Raw genomic sequence first — 19,957 nt, 5'->3', positions numbered from 1 at the left:
TTGAGATGGCTGCAAAAACTGGTCACGTTATTCGACTGTGTGCCTTCAAGAAGCAGAAGCAGAATCTAAATGTTTGACGTTGATCCAGCCTAATAAAATGTTCTTGATGAAGAAAATCATAATTAGTATTTGAAGAGTTGATGGATGGGGATAAGGGGATATTACTTTGGGAGAAGTAATAGGTTTTTGAGGAACAATTAAAAAATTCGAGAGTTACATGAAAGGGGAGTTTGTAAGACTGCAGTGCACCACCAGACCTATGATTTCCACTAGGCATGATTTCTGCTGGATTTCCATGTTATTTTTTGGTTTAAAACCTCAGTAGTATATCAGGAGTCATGTCGATTTTCAATCATGTTAATTGCCTGATGAATTTAATGCATAATATGAGAAATGAAGGGAATAAATGGGATGGACATGAGTACGAAGAGAATCTCCAGATTTTGATCAATTTCTCCATTAGGAGAAATTGGTTAATATGAAACTGTTGTCAGGTTTCACAATTGTTTTCTTGCTGGTGTCTGGTTCTCTTTTCTACTGAGGGCCATGTTTGTTTATGGTGATAAAACAGTGTAATTGGGGTATTGTGTAAAAGGTGGTGAAGCTGATGCTGAGACAACTTATTTCATTAGTCTAGAAGGAAAACCATAATTTAGAAGCTGGATTCTAACCAAACTAATACAGGAAGTAGCAGGGGATCCATGAAAGGTTTTTGACACTGTCTCTCACAGCATCCTCAGAAGCAAACTCAAGAACTGTCGGCTGTGAGGTGGATTGAGAAGTGGCTGACTGGCAAATCCCAGAGGGTCATGATCAGTGGCAGATAGTGGACACCTGTAACTAGTGGTGTCCCCCAGGGTTCTTCATTGGGCCAGTGGTATGCCCTTGTGGCCAAGAAGACCAGTGTAATCCTGGTTTGTGTGAGGAGGAAGAGCATTGCCAGCAGGGCAAGGGAGGTGATTCTGCCCCTCTACTCAGCTTTGGTGAGGCCACATTTGGAGTGCTGTGTTCATTTCTGGGCTCTTCAGTACATGAGAGGCATGGAGCCTGTGGAGGTCCAGTGGAGGGCTATGAAGATGATAAAGGGATTGGAGCATCCCCCTTATGAGGAAAGGCTGAGGGATTAAGAAGAGACAACTGAGAGGGGACCTCATCAATGTATTTAAGTAACTGAAGGAGAGGTGCTAAGAAGATGGACCTGGGCTCATATCAGTGGTGCCAACCAACAGGACAAGAAACAGTGGGCAGAATGCACAGGAAATTCCACACAAATATGAGGGAGAACTTCTCTACTGTGCAAGTGACTGTGCACTGGATCAGATTGCCCAGAGAGGTGGTGGAGTCTCCCTCACTGGAGATATTCAAGAACTGTCTGTACACAGTCCTGTACAATGTACTCTGGCATGACCCTGCTTGAGCAAGAAGATTGGATCAGATGACCCACTGTGGTTCCTTCCAGCATTACTTGTTCTGTGATTCTGTGATTTTGACTTTAAAATGATAGTGCTGCATCAGTGAAAATATCTGATAGTTTTTTCTTCCCAGTAAAAGCCAAATCAAACTGTCTAGGAAATAATAAATGAATTCTGAAATAAGAAATTAATACAGAGCTAAATTCATATTTTTGAAATTTACAGGGCAAGGGGGGAGGTGAGGGAATTTTGTAAGCTGTTAGCTATCATTAGAGCAGGTTGCATCATAGCAAGAGCCTTAAATCCATGAACTTTCATTTACATTGCTGCTGGTTCTTATTTGGGTGAAATACAGCAGAACAGTAAAGTGTATGGATTTTTAGTCTGGTCTAAAACCTGGGTTTTGATGCTCTTTTCATTATGATTGTCATATCTGCAATGAGAAAACGTAGGTTGTACATTTTTCTGTTTCTTGCATCTCTTGAAGTTCTTCCTATCCTGTGTTTAGTTAAAAAAATAGGCATTAGAATTTGAACTAAGAATAAATATACAGCTATAGAAATCTTGTTATAGAAGCACAATACGGATTTTATCCTATAATTTTGAGAAGTGCGATTTACCTTTTTTTCCCCCATCTGCTGAAAATAGTATGTAGTCATGCATCCAAACTTGGTCATAAGCAAGAATTTGAACACTGGCTTATTATATCCACTTCATTGCTGTGTTTCTTAACCCTATTTTAAAAGCACATCTGAAAAGACAAAAAGCATTTAATTTTCCTTAGTTTTTCTCTTCTTTCATTTCTGTAGACTTTTCCTTTTATTTGGAAAAACTTGAACGCATTGGGAAAAAATAATGTGGTATCACAGTAGAGATAGCCTTAATTTAGGTTGCTTACTAACAACAGTAAGATGAACTACAAGAAACTTACTTGCTTTTAAAACAAAACTGTCAGTTCAAAGAAGGGGGTAGGGAGATATAACCTTTTTGTAGTTTATTCAAGTCATGCCTAAATTAACATAAAGTTAGGCATCTAAAAAGAAAAGTGGAGGTAGTATAGGATGGGACACTCAGGACTGTAATGAAAGCGCCTCTTCCTGACTTCTACCCAGTTGTTTGCTGTAGTAAATTAAAAATTACATCAGGTTGCACAGGAGCCAGAAGATATGGAAAACTCAGAATGGTTGTGTCTAGTAGTTTCTCTATTTTCTTGTTGTATGTCGGTGTCACATTTTTAAAAGTAAAGGCTAACACTTTTTGTGAATCTCCTGCTTATTCCTCAGGGTATACTTATATTATTAGTGGAACAGATTTCTGCAAACTAGTTCCTAGCTGTCACAAGGATCTGTAAGATACATATGTACATACCCCTGCTATTGGTGTTAATTCAGAAAAGTTTGCCAAGATATCTGATAATTGCTGCATATCTGCTTAGAGGCAGCACTTAATGTGAATTGATTATCATTTCTTCTTTAAAACAGCACAATAAATAGAGATTGCTTGGTTGGGAAATCCCATAGTGCCTACTGTAACATAGTGTTTATTGTTAAAAACTGCTGTTGTCCATAAAGATTGAAATGTAGGTATTGAAGCTATAGTAAAAGTTATTTTAATGCTTACTGATTCTTTTTTGTTTTCTTTTAATTACTTTTGTTTCCTCTGTTCTTTCCTAAGGTTTGGAGAAGCAGTGAATGGAAATCTGGTGGTTGGTACACTGGCCTGGCCTTCTCCATGGGTTATTGTTATTGGTTCATTCTTTTCAACATGTGGTGCTGGTCTCCAGAGTCTCACTGGTGCACCCCGGCTGTTGCAGGCCATTGCAAGAGATGGCATTGTACCATTTATCCAAGTGAGATTTTTTTTTTGTTGTTTTTGTTGTTAGACTACTTCCAGTGTAGCTTCTATTTTGATAAAAAACCAAGAGACACATTATTTCTGCTGTTCCTGTCGAATGGGAAGAAAAGATTTGGAGCTCAGTTCTATTTGTGTAGAATAATAGATCAAGCTATTATAAGACAAAGTTTGAGCTTCAATATTTTTGTGCAGTGCAATTCAATTATATTTGTTTTTACATATAAAAGTTAGTGGTTCCAAACTGATAATACAATACTCTCTAAATGGAAATAAATTAACTAAGAAGCAACTAATAACAACTTCTAGACTCTTGGCTGTGTTTACTGATTGCATTTGTGAACAGAGTTATTTAATCTCACAATGGAACTGCATAAAACTTCTCATATTACAGAGATGAAATTCTAATTTTTATTCATTTTTGTACTGTAAATGAAGTCAGCAAAGATGTAACAATAGAATTCTATCTCATGACTCCAAACATGAAGATTTGTTCCAACATCTCTGTGCATGTTTTAAGGAGAAATAAACCAGATTTTTCTCAAAGAAAGGGAGCTGGCAAACAAGCTGCTGAGAGGATTCTTGCTGAGCTGCTTCTGCAAAACCTAGACAACTACACTTGACTTAAAAATAAGTAAATAAAACTCCAAAAGATAATAATCTGTAGAGCAAAGCTGTGATCTCTATGGTGAATTTTGGAATTTGAAAGCTTACCTCGAGACTTCAAGACTATGTGTATCTGTAACAGGAAGTAAATACACTAAGTGTGCTAGGGCTGAGTAGTGCTGGAGTTTGACTTGTCAGTAGAAAAGATTGTAATGCAATAAGTTGTAATTTCTGGGTAGTATAGAGAAAGAGAAACAAGAAAAAAATCTACTTTTGGCTGAAGCAAAAATTTGGTAGAGAGAGAGTGGCATTATGATGACACATCTCCAGAGTTAGACCTGAAAGGAATAAGAATCGAAAGGAAAGATTTGTGGTTTGGGAAATGAAAGAGAATTGAAGAGAAGGAGGATATTTAGAGAGGGATTTGACACTTGAGGATGCACTTGATGTTTTGGAGTGATATGGCTACTGCATGGACAATCAAGGAAATGCAAGGAGATTATTGTAGAAGCAAGAGTATGACGTATTTAAGAAAAAAAAACAAACGAAAAGACTTGAAACATGAGTAGGAAAAAGGGGATTTTAATAAAAGAGTAGGAAAATTGATGGATCACAGGAAGCTAAAAGAAGACTACAGCATGGAGAAGGAATGAGGACTTAATTTCTGTAATTGAATGGAGGAATATGGGGGAGAATAAATACTACTGGAACCTCAGGCAAAGCATTTTGCCATCTGTCACCAGTATAACTGTATAGAATCCTCCACACAGGAAATTACCACATGTAAAATGGTTTTTGGTAGGGCTCTGTGCAGGATCGTAGTCTTGTCAAATTTCTCTTTAAGGGTCAGTATTACTTTGATAAGTACTGAATTGACACCTAATTTCTATGTTGCAAAAATTACTAGCCTAAACTATGTTAGCTTTTACTAAACATAAATCTCTTATGCGTATGTTTTTTAATTTTCTTAAGACTATTTCAACAACGGCTGCCATAGGACTTTAATGTTATGTAGTCATTGCTTACTTTAGTAAGCATATTTCACATTGGAAATGTGTGTTTTGCAATTTTAGTTTTGGCTTTCCATAGTATTAAATTGCATCATTTTCCTTTGTAACTAATAACTTCTTTTTAGTTCCAGATAAAACGATGTAAGTTAGTTCATGATTTGCACCATAGTTTATTACTGTATAATGAACAGCTTTCCCTAATCTTACTGTAAACTTGAATTTAACTAGATATTTGGTCATGGAAAAGCAAATGGAGAACCAACTTGGGCTCTGCTCCTCACTGCTGGTATTTGTGAAATAGGAATTTTGATAGCCTCATTGGACAGTGTAGCACCAATTCTTTCAATGTAAGTATAAGTGTTGTGTTTTGTGTTCTTAAGTTAAGTTAATTCTTTTAAAATTGCTAGGTAATTATTTTTCTTTTTGAAATAATACATGTTAGGCTTTGTTTTCTAGTAAATTATATTCCTACTTGATCCTGGAGATAGTATGAAACAACAAAATGTTTTGACTGAACTAATTTCTAGGCACAAAAATTTTTCCATGACAGAGGTCTAGAATGCTAATAAAAACATATCCAACTTTTTAAAAAGTTGGATTTTAAAGTAGCAATTACTGCTATTTTAAGTCAAGTGCATCTAACAGAGATAGACAAAATTCAGTATTTTAGAATATGAATAGAATTTTATTTTATTGACTTTGTCCAGAACATGATACCATCTGAGGTACTATAGAAAGAGAAGGAAATTAGCTCTGTCTCAGCGAAAAATGATACACCATGATTGTCAGTTATTTGCCAAGTTTGTCTCCAAAATATGTGTTTGAGACTCTATATTATGGTAATGCCATATTTTGAGGCCTAATATTCTGTAAGTAATCTTAATGTATGTCTTATGTTCTCTTGGCCACTGTGAACATAGTGTACAGGAAAATTGACACCTTCCTTCCTTTTTTTGGACCGTGTTTACATTTTAATGCACATCTGTCTAGTATATTTCTCATTAGAAAATGCTCTTCCTTTTTTAACAGGTTTTTCCTTATGTGCTATATGTTTGTAAATCTGGCTTGTGCAGTTCAGACGCTTTTGCGAACTCCCAACTGGAGACCTCGTTTCAAGTATTACCACTGGTAGGGGCTATTTCTTCATTCAGAAGAGTTAAAACTAACTACACAGCCCTAAATTGTTGGTTTTATTGCAATAGTGAACAGAATTTCCTTTCTGACTTAAATGAGTTATGATTCATGCACTCTATAAGAGCATAATTTGTTTTCCTGTGTTTAGAATAGTGCCATAGTGATAACAATGATCATGAAAACATGTGGCTAATATAGATGGTTTGGAAAGGGGTTACAGGATGACATTTGATTCTGCTTAGATGCCCAAGAGGTCTGTGTGAAAATGAGGATGAAAAACCACAGAATCTGCCTTGTATATATACTTAAGGAGAATTGGTAAAAGTGTTCAGGAAGGTTAAAACAATTTTCATTTTGGTTATGCAAAAAATATAGAAACACAGAACTTCTACAGAAAAAAATCTCATTCAGTATACATTAGTTGGCTCATTGATGATGTGATGACTAGTTTTAAAATATGCTTTGGGCATTGCATTTGATACCTGAAGCCAACCCTTTAAAAAGTGAGTAAAGGTCAATAATACAAAAGGTGAAAGTGTGGTTTTTTTGTTTAGTCCTTTTTAATGGGTTAAGAGTTTTAACACCTCAAACTAAGATTGGGAAACTTCGTGATTTTGTTTTTTAACTGTAGGTTAAAAAGTACATAATTTAATTAAAAAGAATTCTATTGAGAAATTTTAAATACTAGAGCATTTAGTAGGTAAGCTGATGTGATTCTAGGATGTAAGAGTTACTATGATTTTTCCTTTTAAAGAGTTGAATTAAAAAGAAATGTTGCAGTTTTAGCTTTGAAAAAACTTGTTGAATCTGCTCAGTTATTACATACTAGTTTGCCACCTAACCATCCAAATACATACATTTGGCAGCAATTCCATTTTAAATTTTTCTCAGAGACAGTGAGGCAGCTGACTCACTATGTGATTACTTCTAGCCAAAGCAGGTGTTGGAAAGTTCAGCTGGAATTGGGATGGCATTTTATTTTTTGAGTGAAAGTTGAGTTTTAGATTAATTCAGGTGCAAAAGAGCAGCTGTTGTCCTTTTACACACACTACAAAACTGATGTCCACAGAACTGGTACAAATAATTCCTTTAGTTTAAAATTGAGCTCAGTGTACTAAAGTACCAGACTAAAGGTACCAAACCAAAGTTGACTATATTGACATTCAGTCAATAAAGTCAAAGTTAGCTCTAATTTGGAAATTGGGTGAAAATTAATTTGGGAGGTTATTTATGACTGCTGATTTTGAGATGATTTACATCTATATTTGATAAGTGTGGGTAAACCAGGCGTGTAGACTTAAGTTTGGAAATGCTTTTGTAATTTTTTTCAGCTTACAGTCAATTCTTCTTTGTTACCTTTAGAAGATTGTTTTCTGTACTCTATTGACTTGTGTTAATGGCCAACAGACAGACTACAACAGAAGTGAAGAATAGAATTGATGAGTCAAATTGAATTTAAACTAATCAACTATTTTTGCTGCAAGTAATAAAGTTGTTTACTACTGTTTGAATTTTCTTAGCTTGAATTCAAATCAGCAGTAATAAGTGATAATATGTTTTGAAACTGACCTTACTTGGAGGTGCTGAACTTTCAGTACTGACAAATGTAGTAAATCTATTGTTATTATCTAATTTAGATGTATTATTTATGTCACACAAAGGTTCTGAATGCAATTTTTTCGTATCAGCTAAAATTTTTGAGACAATGTATTTTTTATTTTATAGTAGCTAATAAATAGCCTTTGAAGGAGAAAGGCCTTTCTGGAAGTTAACTTAAATAAGAAATTAACTTTGTAGAATATTTGCATGCCTATTTAAAAAAATGGAAAAAAATGGTTTCTTTTAGGACTCTTTCATTCCTGGGGATGAGTTTATGTCTTGCCTTGATGTTCATTTGCTCTTGGTACTATGCTTTGATTGCCATGCTAATCGCAGGATGTATATACAAATACATAGAATATAGAGGGTAAGACCATATATCTTATTTATTCTATATTTAATATCTTTACCATTCAGCAAAAAACTCTCTTGTGTAAAATAGATACAACTGAAGTAATAAAGTTCAGAGTATTTGAAACAAGGTAAGAAATTATCTCTGTTAAAGGTTATAAGTTTTCAGATTTGAATTTCTCTGGAAGCTCTGTTACAAACTTTTCAACAGCAAGAACTGACAGAAATAAGAACCAATAAGTCTGGGAAACACTCGTTGGAGCACAGATGAGGGTGTAAACTTTTGGTATTTCAGGAACATTACTGCTCAATATCAAGCAGCAGATATCACAGAACTGTAAATTATTATTACTTTGTGCAGAAGCTCAAACTCTACTTTTTTGTGTGCGGATTTGATTGTTTTCTAGAATTAATCTTTAAATTGCAACATACTTTGCATTGTGTGCATTTGTCAAGAGATAGTCATACCTGTAGGACATGCTGAGCAACTGTGAGTCTTAAAGAGCATACTGTGTTCATAAAAAAACTCCAAAAAACGAACCCAGCAAACAACACAAAAAAAGACCCCAACTAAATAACATATACAAACACTACAGGTAATTATGATCAGTAAATGTGCATGCTCTCCCTTTCTAAGGAAAGATACCCTATGCTGAAAGAAAATAGTAAGATCTTGGAGCAGGAAATTGAAGCTAGGCCACTTGTTTTAATGAGTGATTAAGCACAACTCTTAAGTGGATCAGCTGGTATAAACTGTTCCACCCTGTGGATTCTCCATCTTTTAATAACTCAATTTCCAGATTAGATGCTTTCCTGGATTATAATATCTCCATTTACTGGGCTAATGATAAGGAAATTAATTTCCTGATTTTAGTGAAGAAGTCAGATCAGATGGTAACAGTTCTGTCTGCGTGTATATATATGTATAGGTGCATACATAAAATTATGCATAATTCCAAATTCATATATAAGTTCTACAAATGTTGGCACATACCAGAACATTTACCTTGTTGAAGGAGATGCTTTACTAGGGGTAGCAAAGTTCAGAGAAAATTCATGAGTGAAAATCAGAGGGAGGGAGGGTGGGCAAGGGAGATGGATCCCTTGCCATTATGGAATCCATTCTCCTGACCACTTTCAGTCATCGATATTCTATATTGGAATTAAAAGAACTGGAAAATGTAGGAAGACTGAAAATGGTTGGGAGAATGGATGGAGCTTAATGGTTTTCTGGGAGAGAAGCTGTGAAGGAAAGAAAGTGGAGAAGGCTAAAGTGAGGTAATATAGGTTATACTAATCCATGTGAAGTCAAGGTTCACTTGCTAATTTTGCTGCTTTAAAAGAATTCCTTTTAAGTATCCTTTGCTTATTCATTCTAGTGCTAAAAAGCAACTTAAGTAGCTCTCACCATTACAAAAATACTTCTGAAATATGACCATAGTAAATATTTATAAATACAGAAAAAATTACCTGAAGGGGTGTGGAACTACTTCACGTTGGCTAGTCTTCAATCTTGATTTAAGTCTACAAGACACAAGGCTTTTTCATGCATTCATGAAAAAAAAAGAGTGATAACATTTTACATCCATTATCCCCCCCACATGAGAAAAAGTACTCAATTGTATAAATACATGGGACCCTGTTAATTGAATCTCTTTTGTATCCTGAAGAGCCGAAAAGGAATGGGGTGATGGAATCCGAGGACTGTCCCTGAATGCAGCTCGCTATGCTTTGCTCCGTGTAGAAGATGGTCCTCCTCACACCAAGAACTGGAGGTAGAGTCCTGTGTGTTTTGGGGGTCACTTAATTATTGAAATATGTAAATATATTGAGAATGCTGCTGGTAAAGCAGTGAAGTAAAGATAAAGTGAAATTCATTTTAAAAATAATGTTTTAACTTGGACATGTCAATGATGTCATTGCAATACTGTTATTTTACTGAAATGGAATGTGACTTGTGGTCAGCATCTAATCAACTTTGTGGCAAATTAACTTGAACTTAAATCTATATGGTGTTGTCATGGTTTTCAAAGGTGCAGATGAATTGTAATGTTTGAGTATTTATAGACTTTTCAGATTGAAAGAAACAGTTATCCTTGAATCTCTGTCTCTACAGAAGAAACACTGCAATTCCATATATGTAATTTTTTTTCACTTTTCTATATGTTCCCTCCAAAATGCATTGTACAAGTCTACAGAGGACCCTTTATTTGTTTGAGTTCATTTTTGTGGTATTCTTTTGTATATAGCTTCATTCAATAGTAGCACTTTCTAAATTGCATAGATGTCATTAAAACAAAATCTCACATTTTACTGTAGTGGAGTTAGATGTCCACTGCTATTTTTGCAATATATTTTTTTTACTTGTTAAATTTAATTTTCCTCAAAGCCAACATAAAAAATGACTTAACATTTAAACATTAAGGACATTTCCACATTGTCACTCCTGATGAATGTAATGTGATACTTTAATTCTCGTCATTACTTAGTGATGGTATCATGGGGTGCATGCACTTGCAGTGTTCTATTGTCCTTCAGTAATGGCATTATTTTACCATTTTTCCTGGGACTGATGAACTTGGCATCTCAGAGACACCAATGTAATGTAGTGTTGACAATCCTGTTAAATATTTGACTGCTTCAGTTCCAAATGAGGTATCTTTCTTCTGTGTCAATGTAATTGCTAGAACTGAACTATCTTGTTACATCTTAAACTGTGCTAGTTTTGAGGTAGGAAGTGTGATCCAACTTGTCATGAGTCTTTTTGTATGTAAATTTGTAGCAATGAATTTGTAGCAACGACAGGAAAAGTATTATATGTTGATTTGGGAAAAGTAAGTAGGTTCAATATTGATTGAAGGAACAAGAGTGCATCCTCATCTTGTAAGCAGTTGAAACTGAACTTTGGGTACTCTTGGTATGAATAAGGGGTTGCCTGTCCTTTTGTATGGACCTATACAGGTAGAGGAATGGGTTGTTAACAGCATCATGAAAATCCAGAAGGATAACTGCAAGTTCAGTACCTGGCACAGGCATATTCAGAGCAGTGATACAAGACTAAGAAGCTGCCCTGGAAAAAAGGACCTGTGGTAGAGAATAATCCAGCAGTGTGTCTGGGCAATGGCATGCTGGACATTATTGACAGGAGGATAGATTGTACGCTGAGAAGTAAATATATTGGGAGATATTTCTTTTTGTTTAACACTCATTAGAATACAATTAGAATATTTTAGAATATTTCTTCCATGTTTATATACTGTGATGTAGGAATGAAAGACTCGAGTAAATACGAGCACAGATGATGGTTGGAGCACAGGAGCATCTCTCCTCTGGGGAGAGGCTGAGGGGAGCTATGGTTATTCAGCTTAGAGGAGGCTGAAGAGGAGCCTAAAAGCTGTTACAACTAACTTATAAACATGCAAAAACTAAAAGAAGGTTACTAAGAAGATGGGGTCAGATTTCTTATAGAAGATTAGGATAAGAGAATAAGAGAACATGATAAAGTAATTAGGCATTGAAGATGTGATCCAATCGTCTGTTTTAAGAGCTTTTCCAAATCCAATTGAAGAAGCAATAAGCAATGTGATGTGCATTCATTGTTTAGTAATTTCAAGCAGCAGGTTGCACCAGATGACATTGGAAAAGTGATTTTATAATTTTCTAGGTAAAACTGCTCTTTAAGAGAGCTTTTCAAAATGACATTGTGATAGTTTATATATTCCATACCTGAACTCTTGTTGCTATTGCAAATTATGTCTTGCCTACTTAGGAGTTGGCTGTTTGCCATTGAATTAAGCAATTAATCTGCATTTTATTAATTGTTAATTTTAATTTTCCATTTCTTCCTAATGTGTGTGTGTGTATGTGTGCACTAAACTTTTTTTTTCCTTTGGTTGGCAGACCTCAACTTTTGGTCTTGTTAAACTTGGATAATGAGCAGTTAGTGAAGCACCCTAGATTGCTTTCTTTTACCTCTCAGTTGAAGGCTGGTAAAGGACTGACTATTGTGGGTTCTGTGCTTCAGGGAATCTACTTAGATAAATGTACAGAAACTCAGAAAGCTGAACAGGTAGGTAAAAGAGAGCTTGCAAATACTTGTAATTTACATTAGTATTTAAATATCGAATCTGGATCTGAATAACTCATACATTGAATGAGAACAGACTGTTGTAAAATATTTCATGAAACATCTATTTTTATTTTGAACGCAATCAGTGATTATATAAAAAGAATCAATTGGTGTATGTAGCAAAATGTTTTAAAATTTTTTCTAATAGGATGAGACAATACTGATAGTTCCTAACTTTGTCTTTAATATTGAGAGCCCTGGGCTTACAATTAAATTACATTTAAAAAAAAATATAACAGCCTCCTCCCAAAACAAAATGAAAAAAAAATACAACAAACAACCTCAAAACCCCAAACAAATCAAAATACACACAAAAACAACAACAACAAACCCAAAACCCGCCAGGTTTTAACAAATTACCTTATAAAGAAAACAACATATATTTAACAAAAATTTAATGCTAACTAACAAATACAAATGTTTGGAATAATATCATCTCTGTGATGTAATATTTACATCCTTCTAGAAATACATAGGAGAATTAGGATTAGAAGTAGTCTTTGCTGGAAAACTGTGAACAGGATCCTTCTTGAGATCCTTTATTTTATTTTCCTATTTATACTATATCTCCAGAGAAAGTAGGATAGGTAGGAAAAAATAGCAAGTTGTCATATAATTTAAAATTGCATCCAACTATGCTTACAAACACAAGTGAATTTAGTTTCAATATTTAATAATAATACTTGTATTTATTTTCCTATGCAAAACTCTCCTACTCATATCTTTATAGAGTGGGAAAACGTTTGGAGAAAGTATCATGTTTCCTATATTTTATTGAAATGGCCAAAAATGGGTTTTGATTGTCATTATATCTTCCATATTGGTTAATTTCTGCAATGTTGTTCGAAAGAGTAACAGTTGTTATGTTTACTATTTTGATGTAAGTAGTCTTCAAAGTTGTGTAAAAACCGTGTGATTTTTTCAGACCTGGTATCTCTTAAATAGATGAGCATTTAAAATCTTGACATGAACTAGCTAACATTGCTAACTGCCCATTTCCCCAGAGGTTTCTTTTTTCTTCCTCTTGGTATTCAGGCTTATCCATAGTGGTTTTGAAAACAACAAAGTATAAAGATAGATGACCTATTTGATATCACATGAAATGTTTCTAAGAGACCAATTAACTTGGTTAAAAGTTTCAGCATCTGGAGGCCTCATTGGTCCTGGAAAATTTAAACTAAAAAGTGTTTCTAGGAGACCTGTAGGAAATAAAGATATCTTCTGTCTGTCTTTTAAAAAAAAACATCTATTTAAACCCTCACAGATATTATTTGCACAGATATACTTGTTATCTTTGCTAGCAAATTCTCTGAAGACTCTTTTTTCTCTGTCAAATAGAGTTTCTGATGTCAAGCCACATTGAGGCACTACCTGGCATTCTGTGATTCAATCTGTTCCTGATGATCTTTGACAAATTTTGGTTTTTGTAAAATTCAAAATATTTATGTATTAGTTCTTCCTTCTGAAACATGTTGATCTCCCACACAAATCACTGATGATGGTGGGGGATTTTAAACTTATTTAATCAGAAAATAATAAATGTCAAAGCTCATGTTCCCTGGTCAAGCTTGATAATGGCTTGAATGCTTCTTTTAAATTATCTGGTTATATGTCTTCATGTTTGTCAGTGTTTAAGTGGAGGAGAGCCATTCTGAAATTAAAGGGACATAGGATATTTAATCTTGTCTGTTTATCTTGTCATTATTTGGACAGTGCTTCCAATTTTCTCCTGCATATCTGTTTTTCCATGTTGGGAGCCCATAAATAATCATCCTCTTAATGTCAAAGGTATTTAAGGAACTTTGGCAGCCTCTTCTTCTTAAGTACTTGGCATCACGCTTCCAGACTCTTCCAATTCCAAAAGAAAGGACTGATCATTCCAACCATATGTTGCTTTGTCAGTCACTGGTTTTGACTTTACCTGAAGCAGTGTTACTTCATTTGTATTTATGTGGTTTTACTCATGTCTTGTTTATTCTTCTTTGGAAATGAAAGGCTGAAGAATTGAAATAATGAAAAAACTGTGTGTGGTGTCTTTTGGGGTGGTAGCAATTTGGGCTCTAGTTTTCATAGAATCATGTTCACTCTTTTGGAATTAGTGATTTCTTCATGTTGGTTATATATTGTTGATAAAGTTTTGCTGTTATTTAATGTTGTTGCTCCTTCTGGTGTTAACTGTCAGTGTTGATGATTTGTATTTCTCTATGTGTAATTTTCCTATTGCAGAATGTTAAGGCCTTAATGAGTGTAGAAAAGACTAAAGGATTTTGCCAGATCGTGGTATCTCCTAACTTCAGAGATGGAATATCCTATTTGATTCAGTCAGCTGGTTTAGGAGGGATGAAGCACAACACAGTCCTGATGGCATGGCCACAATCGTGGAAGCAGACAGAAAACCGTTTCTCATGGAAAAATTTTGTTGGTATGTGTTTATTGACTTTCTCATTTGCATTTGTAATTAAGCTCTGTAACTAATGTATTTGCTGTGTGGAGGAAATGTGCTCCTGGACAATTGAATATTTATTCATATCTGGTTTCATCTAGAGTGGGTTTTCTCAGCCCTCTCCAACCACGGGTTTGCTTTTTCTTCTTCTAAGCAGGTTGGTAGGTTGGTCACTAAAATCAGTGTTGTGGTTTAGGAATGCTACTCAGCATTTTAGTGCAGCATTTTACTCAGCAATGTAGTGCTCCCACTGAGACTTTTCAAACCACACTGCTGCTTGCTTGCCCTCTTCCTCCTCCCCCACCTCCCATGGGCTGGGTTGGAGAGAAAAATTGGAGGCACAAAAGGTAAAGATCACAGTTTGAGATAAGAAGAATTTACTGTCAACAGCAATGAGATAAGAAAATGAGCAGTAAGAGCAACAGTGTTAATAACAAAAGGTATACAAAAGAGGGTGATTCACATGCAAAAATGTCATCCTGGAGCTTGACCCTACCACAGCCTTGCCACCCCAACCACTCCCTCTGGCTCAGAACTGGTGCCACTCTGCCGTTCCTTCTGGCTTTGAACGGGCCCCATGCTTATTCAACCAGAAGAAACCCCTACTCCTTGGAAGAGACTCCCTTACCCCTGCCCCTGGCAATGACCTGAGGTGGTATAGAATAACCTCTGGGTCCTAGCCATGCCCCCTCCTGGCTGTTGCAAAAATTAACCCTGTCCTGGCCAGAACAAAAACATTCTCCACCGCATATTCTATACCATGTATGTCATGCCCAGATCCTACGCCTTGCAACTTATATTTATATATAATGTGTATATACACACAAACAAGTATCATTTCCACTGTCCATATCCATTCCTCCAAGATATCTCTTGAGCTCATTTAATCCATGAATGCAGGTTATCTCTAAGTGTCTTCCAGAGCAGGAGGGCTGGCTGCAAACTGCATCATGAGCTCACGACTGGTGCATCTGTCATAGTCCATGCTCATTGTCCGTGGTTAAGTCCATTTCTCGATCACAAGCCCATCACTATATTACATCTCTTTCCTGATGACTTAAGATACCACAGAAATAATTCATCCTATGTTGCCAGTCCACATCCGCCTGAGAGACTTCATTCTCTCAAGGCACTTGTCCATTGTTGCAATGTACTTCAATGTCCTTACTTTTGGGTATGTGTGCATCTACAGGGCATGCTTTTACAGCCAGCTTCTCTACCCAGGCAGTGATTTCTTACCACAATTCAGTAGCTCAGGTGGCTTTACCTCTGTGCTGCTAATAGGTCTTATTCCATAGTTCTAGCTATCCCCACAGAGCATTTGCTACCATCATGAGTCAGTGTACAGCTAGGGCATTGGCAATTTGTTTTGTTCAGTGATACTTAAAGCCAGCTGGAAGGCATTCAGCTCTGCAACCTCATTTGGCCCACCTTGTCCCTCAGTAGCTTCTGTGTCTCACCACATAGGACTCCATACAGTAGCTTTCCATTTTCCAGGTATCCCTACAATATGACAGGAACTATCAGTAAAGGGAGTATAACACTTTTCTTTTTCAGGTAGCTGATTGTATGATGGGGCCTTCTCAGCATGTGTCACCTTTTCCTGCTCTGGTGCTAGTATAAAATTTTCACCTTTGGGCAGTTTGTGATGACTTCCAAGATCCCTACGTAATCGGGGTTTCCTGTTCAAGCTATCTGTGTAATCAGCGTGACCCATTTACTCCACATAACATCATTGGTATGATGTGTGGGAGGGATTTTTCCTTTGAACTTCCAGCCCAGCACTGGCAGTAGGGATGCCAGGAGGAGCTGTGCTTTGATGCTAATCACTGCTGAAGAAGCTTGAACCACTTTATAATATCCAGTCATAATGCCAGTAGCCCTTTCTCAGTAGGGGTGTAGGCTTCAGATCCTTTGCATCCCAGATTCCTGAACCGCGGGAATCATTGTTCAGTCTCCCCAGGTACTGTTTGCCAGAAAATCCAGGAAGAACTAACTTCCCTAGCTGCAGTGTAGAGCCTATTTTTCACATTTTGTCCTGTCCTGACTGGCCAAGGGCTACTGCATGAATAGTCTTCTGTTTCATTTGTTCAAAAGCCTTTTGTTGTTCTGGACCACATTTAAAATCATTCTTCTTCTGAGTCATATGACAGAGATTATCATATGACTTATGACTTACAGTTGTATGACTTATGACTTACAGTCAACTTATGATTTGAGTGTATTCTGGAATATGCATCATCCAAAAACCCACTGCCTAGGAAAGCCTGTGCTTCCTTCTTGCTGATTGGTGAGGATATAGCTGCTGTTTTGTTGACCACATCCATGGCAATCTGATGATATCCATCTTGCAATTTTATTCCTAATACCTGGGCAGGTCCCTTGACCCTACTTTGCTTTATGGCAAAACTGGCCTCCAAGATTATTTGGGTTATCTTGTCCCTTCTCTCAAAAACTTCTGCTGTGTTGCCTCACAAGATGATGTAATCAATGTATTCCAAGTGTTCTGGAGCCTCACCCTTTTCCACTGCAGTCTTGCTTCTTAATTTAGTGCTCCTGCTGACACACTCCAAATCATGCTGCTTCTCGCTCATCTTTCCTCTTCCCATGTGTCTGGCTGAAGAGGGGAATTTAAGGCACAAAAGGTAAAGATCACAGGTTAAGAGCAATATACTGGAACAGCAACAATGTTAGTAACAAAAAGTGTACAGAAGAGAGAATGATGCACATGCAAAAATGCTCACCATGAAGTTCCACCTGATCACAGCCATGCCACCCCAACCTCTCCCTCTGCCTCGGAACTTGGTGCCCCCCAGCCACTCCTTCCAGCTCGGAATATTTGACCAGAAGGAGCCCCTTCTCTTCGGAAGGTACTCCCTCTGCTTTTGGCAATGACATGAAGTAGTGTAAAGTAACCTCTGGGTCCTAGCCACACCCTTCTTTGATATTGTAACTATTAACCTTATCCCAGCCAGGGCCAAGACACCCAGGATATTCCTCTTTTGCCAAGACACCTAGGATATTCCTCTTTTGCCTCAGCAGATTCTGAGGGAGTTTAAACTTTTGAATTTAGAACAAAAGCAAAATTTGTGTATGAAAACTAGGAGTTCTTGATTAAATATCATTTTCCCTTGCAGATACTGTACGAGAAACAACTGCAGCTCAACAAGCACTTTTGGTGGCTAAAAACATTGACTTGTTTCCAACAAATCATGAACGTTTTACTGAAGGAAATATAGATGTGTGGTGGATTGTTCATGATGGTGGTATGCTGATGTTGCTGCCTTTTCTCCTTCGACAGCACAAGGCAAGGACAACAGAAAATGGCTGGGATTTAATTTTCTAGCACTGAATGGTTCCAAGCATGTCTAATTAAATGCTCCTTCACCTTGTTCAAATTATGCACAGTAATAGCAATCACAGTGTTACAAATTGTAATAATGTATCTTTTTGGTAGGTTTGGAGAAAATGTAAAATGCGTATCTTCACTGTCGCTCAAATGGATGATAATAGCATTCAAATGAAGAAGGATCTTCAGATGTTCTTATACCACCTCAGACTGAATGCTCAAGTGGAAGTTGTTGAAATGGTTTGTTACCACATTTTTTTAAGGTGCAACTGGGACTAAACTTGGGAAAGCAGATTTAGCTTTTTTCAAATAGAGGGATATTAGCCCAAATATAGAAACTGAAAGATTGCAGTCCCACAAAGAACAAGAAGTTAAGCATTGTTATCTTACCATGTTACAATGCTAGTGTGTGTGGTGGTGAGTTTAATGGGTCTGTCAAGGAGAGTTTGAGATGTTTTATGTGTTAATTCTTACTTTATTTATGAGGACTTGTCCATAGAGCTGGTTCATTCAGGAAGGAAAAAGCTTGAAGTTTTAGCAAGCAGTGAAATGGAAGGCAGAATGTGCTTAATCTAATAAGCTATGATGCATGGTATGAGAGAGGATGGACTTGTCTATGTCTCCAACTGCTGTAAGAATACCTCTCTGGAATAAGGAATCCCTAGGCTCAAATGAGAGTTGTTCTTGGCATCGCCAGCCTCAGCCGGCACTGGACAGCAGGACAGTATAGCTACAGTTTCACAAGTCAAGGTAGTGACAAAATGCGTTTTGTAACTTTTTTCCTTTTTGAAATATGGGTCATAAACTTTTTAGGAGAAAGGACAAAAGGTATACTCTGTCTAGGCCCACTTTTTTTGGAAACTAAGGATGTAATTTCCAGCACTAAAAGGTGACTATCATAATGTCTTACTTGATGCTAGTCACATTATGCTAAGACTGGTGGGGGAAAAAAACCCAAAAAACCCAAATCTTTTACTCATTCTGAAGTTGGATGAAGATGAGTAAACTGATTTAAAACTTCTACCACCACTAGTTTTCTAGAATCACCAGAACTTATTAAAAGGTTTATCATGCTAATCAATCATGAAGCAATTTTAAGAATTGTTTTAATTACTTAGGAAAAAAATTACTTGTGAAAAATTTACTCTTCTTTGCTTAGACTACTAAATATGAAAATCTCAAATGCTGTAGCATGTATGGTTGAAAAAACAGAGTGCCATATGAAGGCTCAACCTTAGTCGGATTGTGAGCAAAAGAGAGTATAAAAAGTTGTGCTTGTTTCAGCTGGAGTAGAGTTAATTTTCTTCATGGTGGCTGGTATGGGGCTGTATTTTGGATTTGTGCTGAGAACAGGGTTGATCATAGAGAAATGTTGTTATTGTGAAGCACGGCTTACACGTAGCCAAAATCTTTTCTGCTTTTTGTCCTGCCACACTGGCAAGGAAGTTGGAGGAGGTTGGGACAGGTGACCCAAACTCACCAAAAGGATATTACAGACCATATGACACTATGCTTAGTATATAAGTTGGGAAGAAGGGGGAAATGTTTAGAGTGATGCTGTTTGTCTTCCCAAGTAACAATTATGCATAATGGGGACCTGCCCATGGGAAACAGTGAATTAATTCCATGTTTCGCTTTGCTTGTGTGCACAATTTTTGCTTTTCCTATTAAACTGTCTTTATCCCAACCTATGAGTTCTCTAGCTTTTATCCTTCTGATTCTCTCCCAAATCCACTTGTGAGGGAGTGAGAGTCTGCATGGGTCTTGGCTGCTGGCCGGGGTTAAACCACTGCATAAATACAATTAATTCTTTTCTTTTGTGGGTAATATTTAATTCTGAGAATCTTCCAGAGGATAAGAGATACGCTACAAGTCAGTGACAACACAGGTGACTGCTATAGATTTTTATGCTGCATTTTAGTTTTGAGCCAATATAAGAATATATGCTAGAATTTCTTGTTAATGGCTTCTGTTTATGAATATTTCTCACTGATGAAAGGATTATGTGTTTTTTGGTGCCTAATGGTCAGGGTTTTTAAGAAAACAAATGTTCACACATGCTCAGGTGGTAGC

At 36.5% G+C, this 19,957-nt stretch overlaps 1 protein-coding gene across 6 annotated transcripts in view; it reads left to right on the top strand.

Annotated features, from left to right (window-relative positions):
* Positions 1 to 19,957, top strand: part of SLC12A7 (solute carrier family 12 member 7) — a 60,123-nt gene that overhangs the window by 29,372 nt on the left and 10,794 nt on the right. For all 6 annotated transcript variants that reach the window (XM_088168049.1, XM_014877225.2, XM_088168042.1 and 3 more), the window contains exons 12-20: positions 3,087 to 3,261; positions 5,108 to 5,226; positions 5,909 to 6,007; positions 7,860 to 7,979; positions 9,634 to 9,738; positions 11,864 to 12,032; positions 14,319 to 14,514; positions 17,673 to 17,842; positions 17,993 to 18,124. In XM_088168049.1, coding sequence (XP_088024175.1) covers positions 3,087 to 3,261; positions 5,108 to 5,226; positions 5,909 to 6,007; positions 7,860 to 7,979; positions 9,634 to 9,738; positions 11,864 to 12,032; positions 14,319 to 14,514; positions 17,673 to 17,842; positions 17,993 to 18,124 — 1,285 coding nt within the window. The remainder of the gene's footprint in view (positions 1 to 3,086; positions 3,262 to 5,107; positions 5,227 to 5,908; positions 6,008 to 7,859; positions 7,980 to 9,633; positions 9,739 to 11,863; positions 12,033 to 14,318; positions 14,515 to 17,672; positions 17,843 to 17,992; positions 18,125 to 19,957) is intronic.

The sequence above is a fragment of the Sturnus vulgaris genome, chromosome 1 (assembly GCF_052056855.1).
Source record: "Sturnus vulgaris isolate bStuVul1 chromosome 1, bStuVul1.hap1, whole genome shotgun sequence".
Lineage (NCBI taxonomy): Eukaryota > Metazoa > Chordata > Aves > Passeriformes > Sturnidae > Sturnus > Sturnus vulgaris.
Note: the sequence above shows the minus strand (reverse complement) of the source record. Positions and strands in the feature narration are given on the sequence as shown.